This window comes from Epinephelus lanceolatus, chromosome 20, assembly GCF_041903045.1.
Source record: "Epinephelus lanceolatus isolate andai-2023 chromosome 20, ASM4190304v1, whole genome shotgun sequence".
Taxonomy (NCBI): Eukaryota; Metazoa; Chordata; class Actinopteri; order Perciformes; family Serranidae; genus Epinephelus; species Epinephelus lanceolatus.
This window is the reverse complement of record NC_135753.1, coordinates 22,529,025-22,552,322: the sequence shown is the minus strand read 5'-3', so window position 1 is coordinate 22,552,322 and position 23,298 is coordinate 22,529,025. Positions and strand designations below refer to the sequence as shown.

The 23,298-nt window shown below is 41.6% G+C and overlaps 2 protein-coding genes across 2 annotated transcripts; one reads left to right on the top strand and one right to left on the bottom strand.

Moving 5' to 3' along the window:
* Positions 1-5,264: 5,264 nt before the first annotated feature.
* xkr9 (XK, Kell blood group complex subunit-related family, member 9) lies at positions 5,265-8,372 on the bottom strand. Its single transcript, XM_033639225.2, has 4 exons — positions 7,792-8,372; positions 6,715-7,122; positions 6,230-6,447; positions 5,265-6,149 (listed from the first exon to the last, which is right to left on the bottom strand). The coding sequence occupies exons 2-4, from the start codon at positions 7,053-7,055 to the stop codon at positions 5,518-5,520; spliced, it is 1,191 nt and encodes a 396-aa protein (XP_033495116.2). The 5' UTR covers positions 7,056-7,122; positions 7,792-8,372; the 3' UTR covers positions 5,265-5,517.
* Positions 8,373-12,435: 4,063 nt separating this feature from the next.
* tram1 (translocation associated membrane protein 1) lies at positions 12,436-22,841 on the top strand. The gene is made up of 11 exons (XM_033639450.2): positions 12,436-12,738; positions 15,443-15,506; positions 16,481-16,599; positions 16,690-16,806; positions 16,905-16,963; positions 18,496-18,580; positions 18,747-18,817; positions 18,992-19,096; positions 19,197-19,340; positions 20,818-20,969; positions 21,349-22,841. Exons 1-11 carry the CDS (start codon positions 12,616-12,618, stop codon positions 21,417-21,419), a joined length of 1,110 nt encoding a protein of 369 aa, XP_033495341.1. The 5' UTR covers positions 12,436-12,615; the 3' UTR covers positions 21,420-22,841.
* The last annotated feature ends 457 nt before the right edge of the window (positions 22,842-23,298 follow it).

Genomic DNA, 23,298 nt, shown 5'->3' with positions numbered 1-23,298 from the left:
GTGTACCCCTGCAGCACTCAGGTGAGGTCAGGGCTTTACAAAAAGGTAGCGACCAGATGTTAGAAAGTAAGCAGCAAGCATACGAGACACTGTGCAGGAAATATATTGAGATAAAACGCCAGATGAGGGCTTGGCTTTTACGTTCACCTTCAGTAGCTTGTGTGTTTACAACCAGTAATTGACAATCCTGCATAGTTTTACCTATAAAGCATGCAGCATCTTGAGGACAGAGGAGGCTTGACAGAGGAGTTATAAGTGAGGATGCACAGGTGTATCGTTTAAGGCAGTCTTTTCAGCACCCTTGATATATAAAACAGGCGTGACACACAGGTGATGATGCAGCTGTGCCACACGTCTTATTTAATTGACGTTGCTTAGAAATGATGGCTCCAAAGCACATCCATCCATCCACTTCTCCGGGCCAGGTTGCAGGGGCAGCAGGCCAAGCAAAGCACACCAGACATCCCTCTCCCCAACAATGCTTTCCATCTCCTCCTGGGGGACCCCAAGGCTTTCCAGATGAGATATTTAATCCTTCCAGTGTGTTCTGGGTCTGCCCCGCGGCCTCCTACCAGTGGGACGTGCCTGGAACACCTCTAACAGGAGGCACCCAGGAGGCATCCTGATCAGATGCCCGAACCACCCCAACTGACCCCTTTTGATGCAAAGAAGCAGTGGCTCTACTCCGAGCTCCCTCTGGATGTCGGAGCTCTTCACCCTATCTCTAAGGCTGAGCCCAGCCACACCACGGAGGAAACTCATTTCGGCCGCTTATATCCAAGATCTCATTCCTTTGGTCACTACCCAGAGCTCATGACCATAGATGAGGGTTGGGACGTAGATGGACCAGTAAATCGAAAGCTTCGCCTTCCGACTTAGCTCCTTCTTCACCACCACCACAGTCCGGCACATCGCCTGCATTACTGCAGAGGCCGCAATAAACCGCCAATCCATCTCACGCTCCATTCTACCCTCACCGGTGAACAAGGCCCCGAAATACTTGAACTCCCTTGCTTGAGGCAGTTGCTCCTAAGCACTCTTTCTCCCCTCTTCCGCTCGCATCTTAGGTGGGAGGGACTAAGAGGGACAGGAATCAAGGATGTACAAACTTAGAAATGAGAAGATGAAGATGGCATTGTACAGTATACCTGGTTTGCATCAGCATGTTAGTATTGTCATGTTAGCTCGCTGGTGTTAGCTACCTTGTTAAAGCTCAGCCTCACAGCGCCACTAGCATGGTTGAAGATTCCTCTTGTTATACATTTTAACAAATCCCCATGAGTAAATTTGATGGTGGTGTCGGCCTATTTGTACATACTATAACTCAACTTATGAATAATTTGTGATGTTTTTAAAAATGTATCTTGATAAAACAGTGTTACACTTTAATATTGGACAGCTTTACTGTGTGGGTGAGGCTCTAAAGTAATCAAATTTTTAAAATTCCTACATTAACTTTTAATTTCCAACATTATATATTTCTAATTAAAGGGGAAAAATACAATCCCCTGATAGGATGCCTTTAAAGTCCAAGGGAATAAAAATGTATCCTCTAAAGCTAATTCTCTCTTTGACTAGTTACTGTGGGTAATTGGTGCCTTATGTCAGATTTATGGTAACAACTGACCTCATCCACAATATTTTCGGCTTAAGCCTAGATTGACTTCCCTGTTGCACTTCTTGTCATACTACACCCACAGCTACTCTGGAGCAGATATCCATATAGTAACAATGGCGGGGCTATTGTACCCACTAGAATGCACTTTACAATATCCTCATTCATTGCATGAGGACTTTATTTACAGAGCCCCCTGGGTAACGCAATGCCATGCTCTGATCACACACCAGCCCACTGCATGTAATTATCCTCAGCCTGCTCTCCAATCTGTCACTGCCCAAACTCATTTGTAAGAGTGCATGTACAGTGATTAAAGAAACTTCTGTGCCATTGCAAAAGAAGGGGGGGCTTCTATCACTCCCCTCCTCCTCCACATTTGGGGAATTCTCCAAGAACGAGGCGAAGCTGCCATGTCAGAGCGAGCCAGGCAGACGTGTACAGATCGCCAACATTGCTAATGCATCTGCGGCACTGGTGCAGCAGTCAAGTCATAATAATTAAAGACATACAACATCTCAGGACTTCATTAATCATGGTTTATATGGACTTTGAAGCCCTAATGAAAAACAGCCTGCCTCTCTGGGTTTATTGTGTCTGTACAAATTGTGGGGATGGCGTACGCCAGGAATGCCCCCCTCCTGACCGGCTGTTTCAGGATGTGGTGATGGAAAACAAAAAGATAAGATTTGGTGAAAAGCTAGCGATGGTTACAGAAAGGTCAGTGGTCAAGGCTGTTTACATAGACGCTGAGGGCCATTCAATCAGACAAAAGTGAGCCGCTGACAGTGAGGGCAATGTGAGTTTGCACGTCCTTGTGTTTGCACATTTGTCCTTGTGTGTGTGCACTCAATGTTTTCTGTCCTTGGCTGAGGGAAATGAAGGCCCGCGGTGCTCTGGAGATTCATCTTGCACTGTCATGTATCATCATCTTTGATTTGCTATTAGTTTCTCAGATTCTCACCATGCTCTCCAGCCCTTCTGGAGGTGCATTACAGTGAGATCAGAGTGAGAGATTACGGGGTATTAAGCTCTCAGTGCCAGAAGTGGAAATTACAGAGAGTTTGTCAACGCCAGAGTTCTCTCTGCTTGTTTTCTCCTAGAGAGAGGGAGGTAATGCTTTACTCACCACGTTTCATCCCAATGGCTTGTGACTGGTCCCTGGCAGCGCTATCAGTGGTGAGTCACAGCCAAAAGTCTGTGTAGCTCAAACGAAAGCAAAGGAAGACAGAGAGGGAGAGACTGCTTAGGACTGCAGCCCAGGACACATGCATCTTCTCCCAATAAAAGTCCCTTTGGCAGGTTTACATCGCATTAGTCCTCTGAACCCAAGGAAATATACAGTGGAGGGGAGAGAGGGGAGCATCCATCATCTGAAATGCAAAGGATGAAGTCATTTTATTTTCCCCCTAATGATGTGTCCTGCCTACAGGTGTAATGGTGCAATATCCTTTTGGTTCCAAAGGTAAGCTATCACCATCATTCTGGGATTCTATTAATCTACTCTATGTTAGCGATGTATTTACTCTCATATAGAGCAAATGGCCATGTCTACTCGAAATACACAGAGAGAGTTGAATAGATAAGAGTCAAATAGTCTGTCCACTGCAGCTCCACAGTTAAACTAAATTCTGTGTGGTAACTACCTGGCAGTGATTCATTTCCTCTCCAACGCAAGTTCCTCACTTAAATTTGTCATTTTATGGAGTGCGTCTGACAGAGCACAACTGACAGATGAAAGTTAAAGTGGCCCCTCGGAGTAAACAAGTCAAAAACTTCTGAGTTTGGCTGAATTAAAGGAAGAAAGGAAGGGGGGAGAAAGAGGCTGCGTTTATTTGGGAGCCAACGAGCATGGTGCTCTCTGGACCCTGCGGTTTGTCAGCGTTCCTCCCAGGTGAGCTCACACTGGGCCAGTCGAGCACGGCCACCCCCCCAACAAACCTTCCCCCCCTTGCCCTGGCCAAGAAGAAACGGCGTCCTCAGCTCTCCAGCTTGACTCACACAATATTTTGCTGGTAGTCAAAACAAAATTAGCACGGGTTTGTTATTTCTAGTTAGCTCATCCATGACTCCTGTGTTCATCATGTCAGAGGAAAGGGAAATGTTTAGTTGCCACCTTTGAGGTTCTAAAGATTAGAATGAGAAAGATCAGAGTAGTAGCTGATATTTGTAGTTTGAGGTCAGTGCAGTGATGGTGGTAAAACTGTATTTAATCCTGTGCTGATGAGCATCTGTTCTGCTGGATTGTTGTTGAGCAAAGAGCTTTAATCTTTTCCAGGTCTTGTTACACTGACACACTTTATCTGTAGGGATCAATTAAGAAGGCAGAAAGAGAATGAGATTGAGGTTAGAGTTAAAAGCAATTAACGCGCATCCGTCATCAAACAAAGGACTTAATAATCAAGGAATCACATAAATCATAAGATAAGTAAGATTATTTCTAACTGGACACTGGAAATACCAAAGGAAAAACATGAGAGTGAGCTGAAAAGTCTTAGTCTTAGACAATAATGCCACCTTGTGTTTAAAATGTGTGCTACAGGCTTAAAGAAAATAACTGGACTATAAGTGAATACTCGACTGTACACTCACCACGAATTTATAAGGTACACCTGTTCAACTCCTCATTAACACAAATAACTAATCAGCCAATCACGCTTCAGCAACAATCCATTTAGGCATGTGGACATGGTCAAGATGACCTGCTGAAGTTCAAACCGAGCATCAGAAGGGGGAAGAAAGGGGATTTAAGTGTCTATGAACGTGGCATGGTTGTTGGTGCCAGACGGGCTGGTCTGGTCTGAGTATTTCAGAAACTGCTGATCTACTGGGATTTTCACACACAACCATCTCTAGGGTTTACAGAGGATGGTCCCAAAAAGAGACAATATCCAGTGAGCTGCAGTTCTCTGGGTGAAAATGCCTTGTTGATGCCAGAGGTCAGAGGAGAATGGCCAGACTGGTTCAAGATGATAGAGAGGCAACAGTAACTCAAATAACCACTGGTTACAACCAAGGTCTGCAGAAGACCATCTCTGAACCAACAACACGTCCAACCTTGAAGCAGATGGGCTACAGCAGCAGAAGACCACACCAGGTGCCACTCCTGTCAGCTAACAACAGGAAACTGAGGCTACAGTTCACACAGGCTCACCAAAACTGGACAATAGAAGATTGGAAAAACGTTGCCTGGTCTGATCAGTCTGGATTTCTGCTGCCACATTCAGACAGTAGGGTCAGAATTTGGTGTAAACAACATGAAAGCATGGATCCATCCTGCCTTGTATCACCGATTCAGGCTGCTGGTGGTGGTGTAATGGTGTGGGGGATATTTTCTTAGCACACTTTGGGCCCCTTAGTACCAACTGAGCATGGTTTAAACACCACAGCCTACCTGAGTATTGTTGCTGACCGTGTCCATCCCTTTATGACCACAGTGTACCCATCTTCTGATGGCTACTTCCAGCAGGATAACGCACCATGTCACAAGCAACTTGTTGAATCTATGCCATGAAGAAATAAGGCAGTTCTGATGGCAAAAGGGGTCCAACCTGGTACTAGCAAGGTGTACCTAATAAAGTGGCCAGTGAGTGTATGTTGCAATTCTGACAACATCAAGGTGTGCAAAAGAAACAAGATATGACAAGAATAAATATGTTTATGTTTATTTAAACAAGAATAAATAATTTATATAGTCTACTATATTACACTTAATTGCTTTGTTAGTTATTTGTATCAGTAATAAAAAAGCAAACTTTCCTCAGAATATGGTCAATAACTAATAGCAGCGTTAGTTTATGATGAATAGCGAGCACAATATCAAGATGACATCTGTCTTTTCCTTGTCAAAATGTTCAGTAGTTTCAGATTCCTCGTTTTTTTCTTAGCTTGGAATTACATCATCAAGGCTGTAAAAAGTTCCTCATTCTCCTTGTGGTCTGTGTTTCCTTCCCCAGCCCGTCCACCTCGTCTGACACACGTTGCTGCTTCTCTCTAGGATGCAGCAGGAGGTAGTAAAGCACAAGACACACCAGCCCCAGCACTGAACCGCCAACGATCAAACCACAGACCGACAGCAAATACACAGCTGTCTGTAACTCTGGTTTCAACAAAGCCAGCAGCGACGGAGCTAAAATGTTTATGCCAACATAGAAAATGTAGTAGATAGTCATGGCTACTTTGGTGTCCTGTCCTTTGACGTTGAAAAAGGTAAAGGTGAGGATGAATCCGACGACTGCTCGGTAAAGAAACTCAAGCCCTCTTGATAAGCAGAAGTCAGTTTGAAGTACATTTGCCCAGGTTGTGCCCAGCAGCCAGAGGACAGTGAGGGCTATCGTGCTGAAGGGGCTCAGTATGAGGAGGAGGGTGTAGCTGAGGATGTGGCTGGTGATGGTGCAGAGTTTGTAGAGGAGGTAGACGACTGTGGGGAGGCCAGAGGGCATCTCGGTTATTTGGGGGTGGGCTCTGCGCATGCAGCGGCGGTAGTCCACCAGGGACCAGGCGATGTTAAAGAAGGAGAACGCCAGAGATAAATCTGCAAGAAACAGACAGATGTTACAGTATAAATAACAGTACAGTAAGTTCATAAATATGTCACTTTCTGCCTTTACTTACACTGCAGGACTGAGTATCGCTCATTCTGACCCAGCAATATGTAAAGCTGAAGAAGCAGTTGGGGAACACTCTCCAGGAAAGCCTCAAACAGTTTGAGCATGCTCAGATCTGTCGCCAAGCCAAACAGATCGTAGTGCACATCTGTCTTCTCTTCCACTGTGTATGATTTTGTCGTCATCCAAACCACTTTAAAGCTTTTGTTCAGGAGGTGATAATACCTAGCAACGAGCCAAGCACAATGAAAACAAAGTCAGACATGTTGTTGCCACCATACAGCACATTTGTCAGTGTTGTATCTCTTGCTGCTGCACAGACGATGATGCAAATCCACCACAGCTTAAATGTGGATATTCCAGTTTGCACATTCCATAATTCCGTGCTACTGTGAGTAACTAGCGTTCCGCACATTATGAGTCAGTGCATGCAGGCACTCCTTATTACCGGCTACAGGCGCAGTTATTTTGCAGCTCATGCATTGCTCTTACCTGGTGAAGATACCCATGCCAAATACGTGCAGGACAGCAAGTCCACCTGTTGACATGCCTGGTATAGTTGATATGCTCGGTTCTCCCACAGTGTCCGCCTGAAATTCATTCATGTCATCCCTGTACCAGGCATAACTGAAGATCTGCGTCACCAGCAGCCCCACCAGAACAAACACCAGAGTCAGTGCGGTCCACACAAAATTCTTCTCTCGAAAATATTTCAGTGCCAGTCCCACGTCTGTGCAAATGTCCACCACATACAAGACCAGTCCAACAATGGTTAACAGCCATCGCAGTTTAGTGTATTGAATGTCCGGCTGAGGCATTTTGCGACGAAGCATCTGAAGAAAAGCTGCTGTGGACTGTTTTATGCTGGTCGTCAGCAGCCCAGGTGATATTTCTACTCATCTGTGAAAAGATTACATGTGAGAAAACTCGTGAGTATCATGAGAAGGACGGCGTTCTAATGTGTGCAGGTTGACCACAAATCTGTTCTTGTGACAGTTTTGTAATGCATCATGACCGGAGTCAGCTGCTGAGTCACCTATGTCTCCTGCACTTTGACCTCTGTCATAAACACTTTTATTATAGGGAGTCCTGATAAATGACACACTTAGAAATGTAAAAACAATCAATGACGTTATCAGTAGGAATGATAAAATGATAAATGATACCAAGTCCGGACTCTTATATAAGATTTACTGCGATGTATTTTTCATACACCTCTCACAGAATGTCATTTTAAGCCAAATTATCCTCACATATTCTGTTTTACAGAATAAATCTAACAATTGTATCACTTTAAACTGTAATGAGATACAACTGGTGATAAAGAAAATTCCCACAAGGTTAATTTAAGGGCAAACAAATTCAAGATAGCACATGATAAAAAATTACATATCATCATGACATCATATGATCATATCCTCTTCAATAAAATAAAGTCATAGTTGTGGTTATTACTTCTATAAAGATTCTTCCGTAAATTATTCCAAACTCACACACAAATCCCAATCTGACCACCTCCTGTCTTAGAATACACAGTTATAGGTGCATATCATCAGCAGTTCCACTTACCAGTATATTTTCCCATGGTAGACCGCAGTGAACGGTCACAGAGGCAAACACTTCGGCATGCAGCAGTTCTCTTTCTGTTTCCTTCCAACTCATGACAAGCTCCACCTCAGTGACAACACTCTGAACTAATATAGTTAAGCCGGAAAGATGAAATGACATAATACAGCTTGTGTCTGTGTGCATGTGGATGTGTGGGTGTGTATGTGTGAGTGTGTGTGGGCGACAGCCTCCACTTCCCTGTTAGACTGAAAGACATTTTTTGAATGACTGAAACACCAGCCAGTCAGTGATTAAATGCTGAGGAATCCCCTCACATATTCCTTGATTTTGCAAGGGAAGGGATAGAAAGGATGACGTAACACCTCAATGGGTTTCCTGTAATCTCAGCATTTACAGTAAGTGTGAGAATATCTTGATCAGAGACCAGGAACCTTGTAGGCTAATGCAAACATACAAATGTAACCTTAAACAACTCTAATGAATAATTGTTGTAGCTATATTGTGACACAGGCAACTGAATTTAAAGACAAACTATGTAACTTTTGATTGAAGACATAAGACATTCTTGTCTGATTAATAAACAATAAAATGCTCCCCTGCTCAGGTCAGTACTCTCAGGGGTTTTACTGCTGCAGCCTTATTTGGTCTGACATGAGCAGTAGCCTATGATGCCTGTTAGCTGATACACAAAGTTAAGGGAACACATAATCTTGACAGTGTAACACCAAGTCAGTTAAACTTCAGGGATATCAACCTGGTCATTTTTGAAGCACAAGTGATTGTGAATCAGTTTCAGTTTCTGCTTTGGTGGAAATGAAAGTCAATCAATCAATCAATTTTATTTATAAAGCCCAATATCACAAATCACAATTTGCCTCACAGGGCTTTTCAGCATACGACATCCCTCTGTCCTCATGACCCTCGCAGCGGATAAGGAAAAACTCCCCAAAAAAACCCCTTTAACGGGGAAAAAAACATGGTAGAAACCTCAGGAAGAGCAACTGAGGAGGGATCCCTCTTCCAGGACGGACAGACGTGCAATAGATGTCGTACAGAACAGATCAGCATAATAAATTAACAGTAATCCGCATGACACAATGAGACAGAGAGAGAGACGGAGAGAGAGACAGAGAGCGAGATGCAGGTAATAACAGTAGCTTACAACAACATTATTGAAAGTAATAATATTATAGTTATAGTTCTGGCTACTGTAGTACAATATGTTGAAAGTATGTATTAATATCTGGCAGTATACATGTGTGACAATAGTCATATGTGTATAATAACAGTAGAAGTATGACTAATGACTAATGATGGCAGCAGCAGCAGGAGGCATCTGGCAGGACCACGGCAGCAGCACAACCACACACGTCACGCTGTCCAGGCACCGCTGCGAAGTGACAACAGGTGCAATGGAGAGGCAAAAGCAAGACAACACCCCAAAAGGGAATGCTTACAGACAGTTGCTCTCTCCTTATCCTTCCTGAATGACTCTTCTCTAGTTCTGTGTTATGCCAGTGTCCGTGTCACTACTGGTAGCATGAGGCAGCACCTGCAGCCCAATCAGGTTGCAAAGGTAGTCCAGCTCCTCCAGTGATGGCACATCCATACGTGCAGTCCCAAGAAGGTCTCAAGAGCATGGAGGAGATACAAGTAAACTGGTCGTTACACGAGGAGAGCTGGACAGGGCCGTAGGAGGGCATCAACCCAGCAGCAGGACCGGTATCTGCTCCTTTGTGTGAGTAAGAACAGGAGGAGCACTGCCAGAGCCCTACAACATGACCTCCAGCAGGCTACTGGTGTGCATGTTTCTGACCAGACTGTCAGAAACAGACTCTATGAGGGTGGAATAAGGGGCCTGATGTCCTCTAGTGGGACCTGTGCTCACAGCCCTGCACCGTGCAGCTCGATTGGCATTCACCAGAGAACACCAGTATTGGCAGGTCCTCCATCAGCGCCCCGTTCTCTTCACAGATAAGAGCAGGTTCACACTGAGCACATGTGACAGGTGTGAAAGAATCTGGAGATGCTGTGGTGAACGTTATGCTGCCTGTAACATCATCCAGCATGACTGGTTCGGTGGTGGGTCTGTGATGGTCTAGGGAGGCATATCCTTGGAGCGTCGCACAGACCCTGGGCATTGCTAAAATGATGCTGAGGGAAGCCTATTGTAACTTGATACAGAAGGGGATGGCGGTAAGAAAGGGTCAACGGTTAGGTTTAGGCAACAAAACCACTTAGATAAGGTTAGGAAAAGACAGCAGATGGCGCTAAAAAAAACGGATTTGAGTGGCACAAAAGCAGCGTTAAGTAGGAGTTGGCAGTTAGATTAAGGCAACAAAACCACAGGGTTATGGTTAGGAAAAGATTAAGGATGTCATCTAAAAACACCCGCCTACGAATGCCACAAATGCAGCCAGAAAGGCAGCAGTGTGTCACTAAAAATCACCCAGTTTTGAGTGCCACAAAAGTGACCGTAAAGGTGTATCGCTAAATACACACAGCCTTTAAATTATGTCTGTTGCTCTGAGCATCTAATCATGACGTGGATGGGTTTACATTGGGGTTAGTTGGAAAGTCTGATGTGTCTCACACACACGCTATGCTGTTGGGCCAGTGTCCCCAGTGTCATTATGGTGACATTGTTAAAGTGAAGCCAGGAACACTGGGAGTGGGATCCAGGCTGCTAACCCTTGTTCCTCCCACTCTGTGTGCATGCTGCAAGTATTCTGAATTATTACAGCACCCATCAGAAGGCTGAAACACTACCTGCCCCTAGCTTGTGGTTTCTTCAGTTACTTTGTCGTACTCTGATTAAAGGAATAGTCGTCATTTCAGGAAATATGCTGACAGTAAAACTTCAGTTAAAAGCCTAGTCCCAAGTAAATGCCCAGTTTTACTGAACCCATGAGAAGACCCTGATTCATTCAGATTTACCAGCATGATGAAAAACCAAATGGTGACTCTCTTCCTCTGAATCTGTCATAAAGTCAGAACATGAGTCCATACCTCAATTACCTAGGATTCAAAAGAATCAAAAGTGTTTTTCATAAAAATTAATCCAAGTTATTGTGGTTAACTTTTCCAGACATTCTGAGGCAGAATAAAGCTTGGATCACTAACTCTAAAAAATGACTCTGGCATATATGTGGTTGTTACTTGACGCACTCCTCTCACCCGAACACCATTGCAGATGAAGCATACTCCCTTATGGCAACAACACTCCCCTATGGCAGTGCTCAGGAATGACCCAAGGAACATAACAAAGAGCTCAAGGCATCAACCTGGCCTCCAAATTCCCCAGTTCCCAATTCGACTGAGCATCTGTGGGATGTGCCAATACCCAAGACATACCGCCCATCCACAGTGGGGCCTTTACGGATTGGACATAGCTCTGACATGTCAAGGTATGGCCACAGGAAGTCTGGGGACGTCCCGCAGTGTCTGGCACCAGGGTCTTCATGGCAGATCCTTTGAGTCCTGTGGGTTGCAAGATGACCTGCCAGCATGTCCCAAGGATGCTCAATTGGCTTTGGATCTGGGGGATTTGGAGGCCAGGTCAAGGCCTTGAGCTCTCTTACTGTAATTCTCTTATTACTGTAATTCTCTTTTCACCTGTCTAAATAAAACTTCATTAGACCGCCTCCAGCTGGTCCAGAACGCTGCCGCCAGGCTTCTGTCCAGATCTCATAAGTTCACTCACATCACTCCAGTCCTGGCATCCCTGCACTGGCTCCCTGTTAATTTCAGGATCCAGCACAAGATTCTAACCATCACTTACAGAGCCCTCCATGGTCAAGCACCTGCATACTTGACGGATCTGGTGTCCTTTCACTGTCCTGTCAGGTCACTGCGGTCCGTTGAAGGCCACCTACTTACTGTCCCTCACACAAGATTACAGATGAAAGGTGATAGAGCCTTTAAGGCTGTTGTACCGAAATGGTGGAATGCACTACCTCATGAGCTGAGAGCGGCCTCTTCCGTGGACATTTTTAAAAAGCAGTTAAAAACACATCTGTTTAGGCATGCGTTCCATTAATTGTCCATTGTATCATCTCTGTATTTTGCTGCACTTTACTTTTTATTTGTTTTTGTGTATTTTGCATTGTTTCTGTTATTGTATTTTTTGTATTTTATCTTGTGAAGCACTTTGTGAGTCCTCTCTGTGAGAAGTGCTATATAAATAAATTTACTTACTTACTTACTCTCTGATTGGTGCATATGCTTTTCCTAACTTTGTTTGGATTCAAAAAAGGAAATTTGGGATAAGGGTTCCCCCTAATTGCACATACACATTCAGAACAAGTCATGTCAAATGGTTATAAGGGAAAAAAAACATCTTATAAACTAATGTTGAGACATAAATTATATGAAAATACCATGTTCAGAAGCAGAGAGATGCACTTCTTTCAACCCTGAATTTACCTTGATCCTTTAATATGTTATTTTGATGTCTCAAGAGATCACAAAAAACCTTGAATGATTACAATTGCAATTGTCCCTGGGTCGAACCACAGATTGATTGGACTCTATGGGCAAGAGGTATAGAACACTCTTACACTCCGAACCTCTAGTAAGCGATAGAGAGCCCCAGCTGTTTCTCTCCTGTGCGTAAAAGCGTCTCGTTGGTCAGGCTCTCTCTCCGTGGATCCTCCCACTAGCAGAAGAGTGACACGCCATTCAATTGCTGTCTGGCCCTTCGCTTGTAGGAAGCAAGAGGCAGCTTTGAGCGTCCTCACACACACACGGATAATAATACTATCTGATAGAAACACACCGCGTCCGCGCTGCGTAACGCAAAAGTTGGGCCTGAACCGTGTCGACATGGGGATCCGAAAAAAGACTAACAAGAACCCGCCGGTGCTGAGCCATGAGTTTGTCATCCAGAACCATGCAGATATTGTTTCCTGTGTTGCTATGGTGTTCCTTCTCGGGCTGATGTTTGAGGTAAGTCCCGTCCACATGTTGAATGGGGTTGGATTGCGGGTCATGCGGGGGATGCTCGCCCCGGCACAGTGGACGGAGATGCCGAGGACTCCCCATCTGTTCTCCTGCAAAGTGACATGGCTGATCTAGTCTTCACACTACTTCCTCTCGAGATCGAAAGTTTTCTGTGTATGCTTCGCTTTTGTTTTAAGTCCACGACATCATCCACTCACCTGGGCAGCCTTTTATTGTGTTTCTATCAAGATAAAATATGTTTTTGTCTCTATGAAAGCGACCACACACTGGAGTCCACTGTCCATCTGGCTGCTTCCCATGTTGTAATCGATATTTGTAATCACTGCGGTGTGATCATAAAGTTTCTATGTGCAACATCATGCATGGAAATATCTCATTAAGCTTCCCTGCACACTCTCAACCCTCTATCCACCCCGGCTGTATCAACATTGTGCAACGCTCCCGACTTGGTTAGTTTGTACGTAGATGTGTTACGTGGCAATCATACAGCGACTCAGAGGGCTGTCATCACACACAACCCGCTTGCACCCAAACCTCAAAGTTGCCCTTGAGGTTAAACAGCGTTTTAAATGCGCACTGACACCTGGGAGACATTCACACAGCATCGCCGCCTCTGTGCTGCACGCTGGTCCACTTTACCCCACATTTATGCTCCATTTCAAGCACGTTTCATCCTCAGTGAAAAACAGCGCCATTAGCGTCAGCGCTGCCGTTATTCAAGCTACTTCCTGTTTTCGTTTTCCAAAGTAAAACTCCTGCGGTAACAGCTGTCGCGACGTGGACACTGTAGCGTAACAGCAGCATGATTATATTCAAAATTACGACTATTTATGACTTTTTTAACTAAACAGTGAAGGTACTTGTGTGTTTAATTTCAATTTGTCGCCCGCGTAGTTATTTTATTGCGAAGGAGGAATTAGCAACGTCCTGTTTTAAGCTAATGACATGGCTAACTTGACGTAGCTCTACTCTCTATCACTGCAAAAGCCTACATTTACTTTAAATGCCCATTATACATTACTCATATTACCCCTATATAATAATACTATTTAATGTATTTCAGATAAATTTAATTATTCTATTTTCTCTATTCTTACTAGAGCTGCAATGATAAATCAACTAGTTGTCAACTAATTTAATAATTGATTAATTAGTTTGAGTAATGTTTTTAAAGGGGAAAATAGCACAAAGTCTCTGATCCCAGCTTCTCAAATGTGACTTTTCTGGTTTCTTTACTCCTCTGTGACAGTAAAATGAAAGTAAAACTCATGTGATAACAGCTGTTGCAGCATGTACACTCTAGAGAAACAGCAGCATGAACATTTCCAAAATTAAGGCCAATCATGACAAATTAGCTAAACAATGAATACATCTTGTGTGTATTTAATTTCAATTTGTTGCCCTTGTAGTTGTTTTGTTGTGAGGAAGGAAAAAGCAACTTTCCATTTTAACCTTATTACGTGACAATCTTGATGTAGCTCTATTCGCAGTCCCTCCAAGAGCCTACATTAACTTGGTCAGATCATTTTTAATTGTCCATTACACACAACTCGTATCACCCCCACACAATAATACTGACTACATCATTCCATTCAGTTCTGCTATTTCTGCTAGAGTGGCAACAGTTAATCAATTAGTTGTCTACTATTAAATTAATCGGCAACTAAAATGATAGCCGATTAAACGGTTTAAGTAATGTTTTTAAGTGGAAAAGAAGTCTTAAATTCTCTGATTCCAGCTTCTCACACGTGAATATTTTCAGGTTTCTTTACTCCGCTATGACTGTAAGCTGAATATCTTTGGATTGTGGACAAAATATGACATTTGACGACATCATTTTGGGCATTTTTCACCTGTTACTGACCTTACAAAGACTGGTGGCACACCAAAGGGCAAACCACAATCTCAGGACACAATAGCTTCTATAACTTAAAACACTTTAGACACAAGACACAAAAAATACCTTTTTTTTGTCCTCTTCTCCTTCGGTGGTAGGTCATCTTCGCTGGTGCTTTGTTGTAATTTGCTCCGTAAAATAAAGCGATCAATTGTCCCACTCACGGCTTTCTCCTTTTAAATGTTATCATCCCTCACACTGGGGGCCAATCAGGGCTTTTGATGTGTCACATAGTTGTAATTCTCACATGCGAACAGCGACAAATAGGTTCCCCATGAAGGTTTTTCTGTAATTAAATGAAATTAGATTACATTTTTTAGATAAAGTTTGCCTCTTTATTAGGAAATGTGTGTGCGAAATCGACTGATACTGTCAATTATAAATGAATTTACAACTTTTTGTATAAGCCCAGTTGAATATTGCAAGATAGATGGAGAAAATAATCGTTAGTTCCAGCCCTAATTTCTAACACCTCTACAGAGGGAGCTTTATCACACTTTTCCTGTTGTCACACTAACATTGCATAATTCCATATGGCTTCAAAACTGCTATAATTTATTGCTAAAATAAAACATTTGGTGACATTAAAACCAATGTGACACTTCAACTTCAAATCTGAGTCACAGTTACAGTCACTCTGTTACTGGCTCTGCAGGGAGTTCCTTGGTCTAAATGTAATGCTCCAAGTTCCTACATGCACAAACACAACAGGTTATGCTGTTTGATTTTACAGTAAAAAATAGATTTGTGCAGGCTTGCATTAGTAATATGATTTTTTTTGTTTGTTTGCAGGTGACCTCAAAGTTTGCAGTGTTATTCATTACTGTCCAGTACAATGTCACCATATCTACAAATGGTAAGTAAGGATTGAGTTGAGAGTATGAAATGTATGTGGTTAGGACAGTTTTTTGAGGTGATGTGTTAAAATGAATACTGTGAGTTCTGGCTTCGACACACAATGCAGTATTTTCTTCGAGTTGTCCTGCTGGAAGCCTCTCATTTGGATTCTAGAGCGGTACTTGCGTGGCTTTACACCAACCCATTTGAGAGCTCCTTTTTTTTCCTCCCTTTGGAGCTAAATTTAGTCCGCCTGATTTATAAAGTTCTCTTGTGGCAAGGTTGTGCCGGGTGAATTTGGGCTAAGGTGTAATATAGGCCTCTTGATCCAAGTCCTGCTCGTTTCAAGGTTAACGATTTCTTTGCCAACTTCGGATACTGTAGAAGGAATGCACAGCCTCGGAGTGTATTCATACGCTGAAGGTTTGCAGTCTGCCAGCCGGTGATTCGCTCCTTATCTGAGAGACTTTACCTCGTCGTACCCTGCTCTGTAACTTATTTACAGCGTGTATCTAATTAGACAAATAACAGGCAGCACCTAAATCTCTCTGTAGTGGAACAAATTCAATAGCGTCACTGTATACTGTGTGTGTGTGTGTGTGTGTGTGCTGACTTTCACAAATGATTGGGCTGATTTTGTTATGTGGTTGAATAAAGCATGAGTAAAGGAGTGCTGCTCAGGGTTTCTCCAACTGTTTGCTGGGAACTGTGCTCCTGTATCATTTATCACATTATTCACAGTGTTTCAGGGATAGCGAGTCGGAGTCTGTATAGATAATATGTAACTTCAGAAAGACAGAGGAGGCTGTGTGTGACGGTTTATGTGCTCAGACAGTCAGTGACTTTGCTGAACACCTTATCTCAGGAGTTAAGGTTATTAAACATGTGAATCACTTGACTGAACTGGATTAAAATGGCTCGGCTGTTCATGTTAAGGATGAGCTGGGTGCGGATTTTTACCATGCTCATTGTGATGACTCTTTCTGACTTCAGGCCCAGAGGAGACCGCTGTGAACCACTTCCACCATGGCATCAAGGACCTCGCCACCACCTTCTTCTACATGCTGGTGGCCATCATCATGCACGCCATCATCCAGGAGTATGTGCTGGATGTAAGTGAGACACAAACCCTAGTGCTCAGGCTTTCATCTCTACAAACAGTTCTGCATTTTTTTATTGTTGGTTTTTGTTCATCTTCACAGAAAATCAACAGGAAGAAGCACTTCTCCAAAACGAAGCACAGCAAATTCAATGAGTCAGGACAGCTCAGCGCTTTCTACTTGTTCTCCTTCGGCTGGGGCACAAGCATCCTCCTTTCTGTAAGTACAGTAGCTAAGCCGACGTTGTTTGTGTTTACATATGTTTTACATCCCCTAAACTGTCTGTGAGTGCCACTAAAATGCTCCTTTGGTTTTAGGAAAACCTCCTGTCCAATCCAGTCTCCCTGTGGGAGGGTTATCCCCATACACTGATGCCGTAAGTTTGTAATGATGTTTGTCAGAGATACCTTTTTTTGTTTGTTTGTTTTTTGTGATCAAATTTTTCTTAGTTTCTTTGCAAAATATTAATGATAAATCATATATACATAGTCGTATCCCATCCATATGTGTCCATATGTTTCACAAATTTTGCAGTTGTTGAAACTCCAGAAAGAAAAATAAGAAAAATTGACCTACTGTCTAACCCTTCCCTCCCCTCCCCACCGTGGCTGGCTTAGAATGACCTGTGATGGAACAAGGGAAGGAATAAATAAATAAATGGATAGATTAAAAAAAAAAATAAAAAAAATAATAATAATAATAATAATAAATACATGCAGCAATAAATAAGACGGAAAAAAGATTAAATACAAAAACAAAAGTTAATAGTGAATAAAAATTAAACTATTAAAAATGAAATAATAATAATAATAAATACATGCAGCAATAAATAAGATGAAAAAAGATTAACTACAAAAACAAAAGTTAATAGTGAATAAAAATAAAACTGTTAAAAATAAAATAATAAATACATGCAGCAATAAATAAGATAAAAAAAGATTAACTACAAAAACAAAAGTTAATAGTGAATAAAAATAAAACTATTAAAAATAAAATAATAATAATAATAAATACATGCAGCAATAAATAAGATAAAAAAGATTAACTACAAAAACAAAAGTTAATAGTGAATAAAAATAAAACTATTAAAAATAAAATAATATTAATAATAAATACATGCAGCAATAAATAAGATAAAAAAAGATTAACTACAAAAACAAAAGTTAATAGTGAATAAAAATAAAACTGTTAAAAATAAAATAATATTAATAATAAATACATGCAGCAATAAATAAGAAAAAAAGATTAACTACAAAAACAAAAGTTAATAGTGAATAAAAATAAAACTATTAAAAATAAAATAATAATAATAATAATAATAATAATAATAGTAATAATAATAATAATAAATACATGCATCAATAAATAAGATGAAAAAAAATGAGCTACAAAAACAAAGAAGTTAATAAATAAAAATTAAACTATTAAAAATAAAACAATAATAAATGAAATACATTGTTTTAGTAATACATTTTCTAAATAATAAAATAAAAATAATGATAATAATGATAATAATAATAATAATAATAATAATAGAAATTTACCATGGCTCTATTTGACTAAGCAATAGAGAGTTCTAGAGATATTACATCATACAGTAGGGTAACCCATGTGTGCAGAGTGTGTGTGGGGGTTTCCCCTTTTTTTTAGCTGTCAAACCTAAAAGCAGTGTTCTCTGAGAAAGTTTCAGATAGAATCATCATTTAAAAGTAAAATTGTCTGAGTACAGGTTATAAATCGACTTCAAGTATACCTCCCATCAGAGAAGCTACTTGGGAGATACTGTTTTTTTATTTAATGTGTTTAAAAAATTGTCATATGTTACTTTATTGGTTATTTTGTTAAAGCATCAAGAGTGGCTCTGATTTCTAAAATATTTAAATTTTGTAACTCCTGCTTCCCTTCCAGATTCCAGATGAAATTCTACTTCATTTGTCAGCTGGGCTACTGGTTACACGCTCTCCCAGAACTGTATTTCCAAAAGACAAAGAAGGTGAGAGTGTATGTGACGTACTGTACCGTCTGTTCCGACTCCGAGGCTACTTCCTGTTTGACTTCCTTGGTTATGTTGCATTGTTTCACTCTCTTTGCTCAGTTCCATGTGCAGAGTAAATATTTTGACCATTCTTGGCCTTCCATCCTTTGTGTTTACTGTTTAGGAGGATATTCCACGCCAACTTGTGTACATCTCCCTCTACCTGGTCCACATTGCGGGCGCCTACATTCTGAAGTAAGAACCACCACTTTGGAAAGCCTGAAATTATGTGTGAGACACAGTTGGCATCTCTCCTGTGTTTGTACACTGCCCTTCAGGAGAAAGTTAGTGGTGTCTCGTGGTGCCCCCCCTCTGTGTTGTTCCTGTCAGTTGTAATGAAGGGGGATCGTGTGTCCTTGTGTCTTTCAGTCTGAACCGTCTGGGTCTGGTCCTGCTCGTGCTGCACTACTTTATCGAGCTTCTGTTCCACGTTTCCCGCCTGATCTACTTCAGCAACGAGCACAGACAAACTGGGTGAGTGCTCATGTTCAGAATAGTGTCTGCTAATCATTGTGCAACATGTTTCACCAGTTGAAATGTCCTGACAGTGAGATGTCATCCTCTCTTCCTCCAGTTTCACCATATGGGCCGTCTTGTTTGTCCTTGGACGGCTGCTCACCCTGTCCCTGTCCGTCCTCACCGTGGGCTTCGGCCTCGCCACCGCTGAGAATCAAGGCTTTGATTTGGCTGCAGGAAACTTTAATGTTATTTTTGTTCGGTAAGTGTGTCTGAGGAGAGAACGGGACTGCTTTATTCTGAAATTATATAGCAACAGCTGTTTTTAATTTAAAGGGTAAATTTTTTTTTTTATTTTTTTTTTTTTTTACTTGGATTACATTTTCCCATGTTTTTGTATCCAAGTGATAAACAGGAAAAACAATTTTTGAAAATGGTCCAGTTGTGAGTTAGATCGTTGCAGCCATCAGCGCAAAACAGGCCTCAATGTAACATCAATGGGGCAATTGTACACTGTCAATTTACGTCCACTAAAAATGCTTGGTTTTGCCACTGACAGGCTCAGATTAATATTACAAGAGTCTGACTAAAAGGATCCCTGCAGAGATGGACCTTTTTGTTAAAGACTAAGATCCAGAAACAGCCTGAAATTGCTCTTTGCACATCCACCAGACTCCATTCAAATAATCACTAATTTTATTATCATGAAACACACTTGATTCAAAGTGTACAGAAACAAAACTAAACTCACATAAACCATCTTGGTTCAACTTTCCACTCATCCAACAATCACCATCTCTTGTCTGCTTGAAATAAACCCTTAATTTACCCGGTAAGATGTGAAAATACGCTGGCTCTATACATGCTAAAATTACTGTTTATTTGAATGGAGTCTGGTGGGTTTGCCGATAACAACTTTGGGGCTGGTTCTGGTTAAACAAAAGGGATCTTACTCTCTAACAAAAAGGTCTATTTCTGTAGAGATCCCTGTCATAATGTTGTCAGACACTTATTATAACAACCTGAGCCTGTCAGTGGCAAAAACAAACACTTTTAAGTGGGTGTAAATTGTTACACTGCAGCCTGTTTAACCACTGCCAGCTGCAGCACTCACTCAATACTGGACCAGTTTAAAAAATGCTGTCTCCATTAGGCACCAAAACATGGAAAAATAGATTCCAGGTTGAAAAATACCAAAGTTACACTTTCACATCCATCAAGCCCCCACAAAAAATTCCCTCTGAAATATATCTTTTAGCATTATTAGAGTTGCTAATTATGCTCTAACTCCCATGGGGCATATCTGTCAACATCAGGCTGGCCACTCACAATAAAGGAACAAAAGCTTATCTGTAGACTGTATTTCTGTCGTACTGAGGTTTAACAATCATACAGGAAAGGCTCCATTGTACAAGAGGAAGAGAGTCGTTCAGCTACAGCAGCTTCAATAAATCAGAATGAAATGTACCCACAATACATCACTGTTGCTTTCTTCATGCAGCCTCATGTCTGAGTTATTGAAACATACTGTGGGAATGTAAGAAATCCATACATATTTTAGGGTGGACCAGTATATTATCTGCTCAGACTTGAACTTGAGAGAGGTTAGAATTTGTATCCGCATCACTGTGTGACACACACACACACACACACACACACACACACACACACACACACACACACACACACAGCTTCATTATCAACCTTTTGATTTACTGACTGTTTCCGCTCTCTCTTAGGATAACTGTCCTGGCTGCCATCTGCCTCACTCAGGCCTTCATGATGTGGAAATTTATCAACTTCCAGCTGCGTCGGTGGAGAGAGCATGCCCAAGCGCAGACCTTGAAAAAGAAACAAGTTCCTGCCAAGAGCAAATCAAAGAAAGACAAAGGTGAGGTGCATTTACGTGATTATGAATGTCCGACCACTCAAAGTGCTTTTTACACTACAAGTCACACACATTCACACACTAGTGGCCGAGGCTACCATGCAAGGTTTTTAACACACTCACACACCGATGGAACAGCCATCAGGAGCAATTTGGGGTTCAGTATCTTGTCTGAGGATACTTCGACATGCGGACTGGAGGAGCCGGGGATTGAACCGCTAACCTTTCAATTAGGAGACCCGCTCTACCTTCTTCCCAAGCAATAAAATCAATAAATCAACATGTATTCATTCTAATTATATGCACAATATCCATGCTAACATACACTTGACACAATTAACTCATCATATGAAACTAACTTTGATGTATCCTTTGTTTCCAGCCAACGGAGTAAACGGAGTGAACTCCCACGGAGCTGATTCACCAAGAGCGAGAAAAGAGAAGTCATCATAAACACATTCCCCCTTTCTCAAAGAACCATCATCCCCCCCCCGTGCCTCCGTGGCTGTGTCCAACCAACAGTCCCTCAAGCTCCTCTCGACCACAATATGCATTTTCAGCTCCCACACAGGACTGACCTCCTAGCTGGACTTCAAGGGCCAGAATGCATTTAGCTTTGCTTGTCGCCAGTCGTCCAGCACGCCTTGATTTAAGAATCATTGCTCTGCTGCGCCATCTCGAAAAGAAAAGAAATTCCGAAATAAACTATGAAAAAAAAAACAGACCTTATTTAAGAAGTGCCTATTGATACGGATTGTTTTGTACAGGGTGTGTCATTTTAAAAATTTCAGGAATGATGACGTCAGTGTTTAATGTTTCTCCCGTGTCAGGTTATTTCATGCATTTTCCTAAACGATGTGTATTCCAGCTTGTGATTTTTTTTTTTCTCTTGTATTTATAAGTGCTAGCCCAGCTCCTCTTCTTCTTCGTGACTGACTCCTGTCTCTCTGTTGAGGGATATCTGTAAAACACTGTATGGAGTTCATGAATTTCCTTATGATATCTCTTATTTTTCCATCAGTGACGGTTGCATACAGTCCTGTTCTGATATCTGGGTTCACATCACAGACTGTTCAAACTCATACAGACATTGTCACAGTGTTTTCACGGACACCTATAGATGGATAGCATAGAGAATAGTGTGTAAAGAAACCAATGATAACAGGAGGCATCACCCTGTAATACTGTAAGTAGATTCACGGTTCAGTATTGTAAAACTGCCAGAAAAGACGTAGTGATCTGATGTAGCATTTAATAATCGGAGTTCAGAGCTTCTTTTTAATCACAACAGAACATAATCCTCACCATGAAATGATAAAGACTCTTGCAGTTCTGCCTAACACTGTCAATAAATGACCACACATCATGTTTTCAATGCTATAACTTTATAAGAGATGAAAAGGAAAATCAGGCAAAAACATTCCTTTAGTGAGTTTGATTGAATCGCTGTCTTGTATGGATCCTCTTTATATGATGTTTAAATAGTATTTGTTCGGCCTCGCATACAATAGATTAACTTTAAAGTGTCCTGAATGATTTGTTGTCAAAGCACGGACAGGGGATGAGAAAAACCACATTTTGTACGGCTGTTTCCCCCCCTACCTACTAAAGACTGTGCCAAATGAGCCTGACTGATTGTTTATAATATATGCCTTTCACTTACATGCCATGAAATGTCAGCTGTATTGCAAGAATCAATCACCTTGGTAACACTGTCACATTCTAAGGAATAAACCCATTAATTAATATTAGGTACACAGTAGTGAGTCACGGCTGCAACTGGCAGTATTATCAGCAATGTGTGTGGTTTTCTCAACTTGTCCCGAGGGTTTATCTATCTGAAAAAGGAATAAAATGTTTTATTGAAAAAAAAAAGCTGTCAGAATTATTTTTTCTTTCATTTATATAACTCAATAAATCTGTAAATCTGAACAGAATACAACCCCCGCCCTCCTTAGACCCTTGATTCGGACCTTTCCATCCTAAAAATAGAAAAGAAAAAAACTATAACGGGGAAAATGAATGAAATTCCCCTCTTCCAGGACAAACAGACGTCTAATAGATGTGTGTACAGTATAGTATGTACATAAGTCAACATTTGCCTAAAGAGACGGACTTGAAGTAACAAAAAAGGAAAAAAGGCGGAGATGTGGTAATTTTATGGTATATCCCAAACTAAGTCCAAAACATTAGTGGGAACCTCACAAGAAAACATGGGGGAAAGTTGAATTTTAGACCTTGGGCCTGGAAGCAAGGCCGTAGCCAGGATTTTAGAGGTACTCAGGTCCCCCTAACCCACCCCTCATCACCCTCAGAAAAGAAAGGTCTAAAA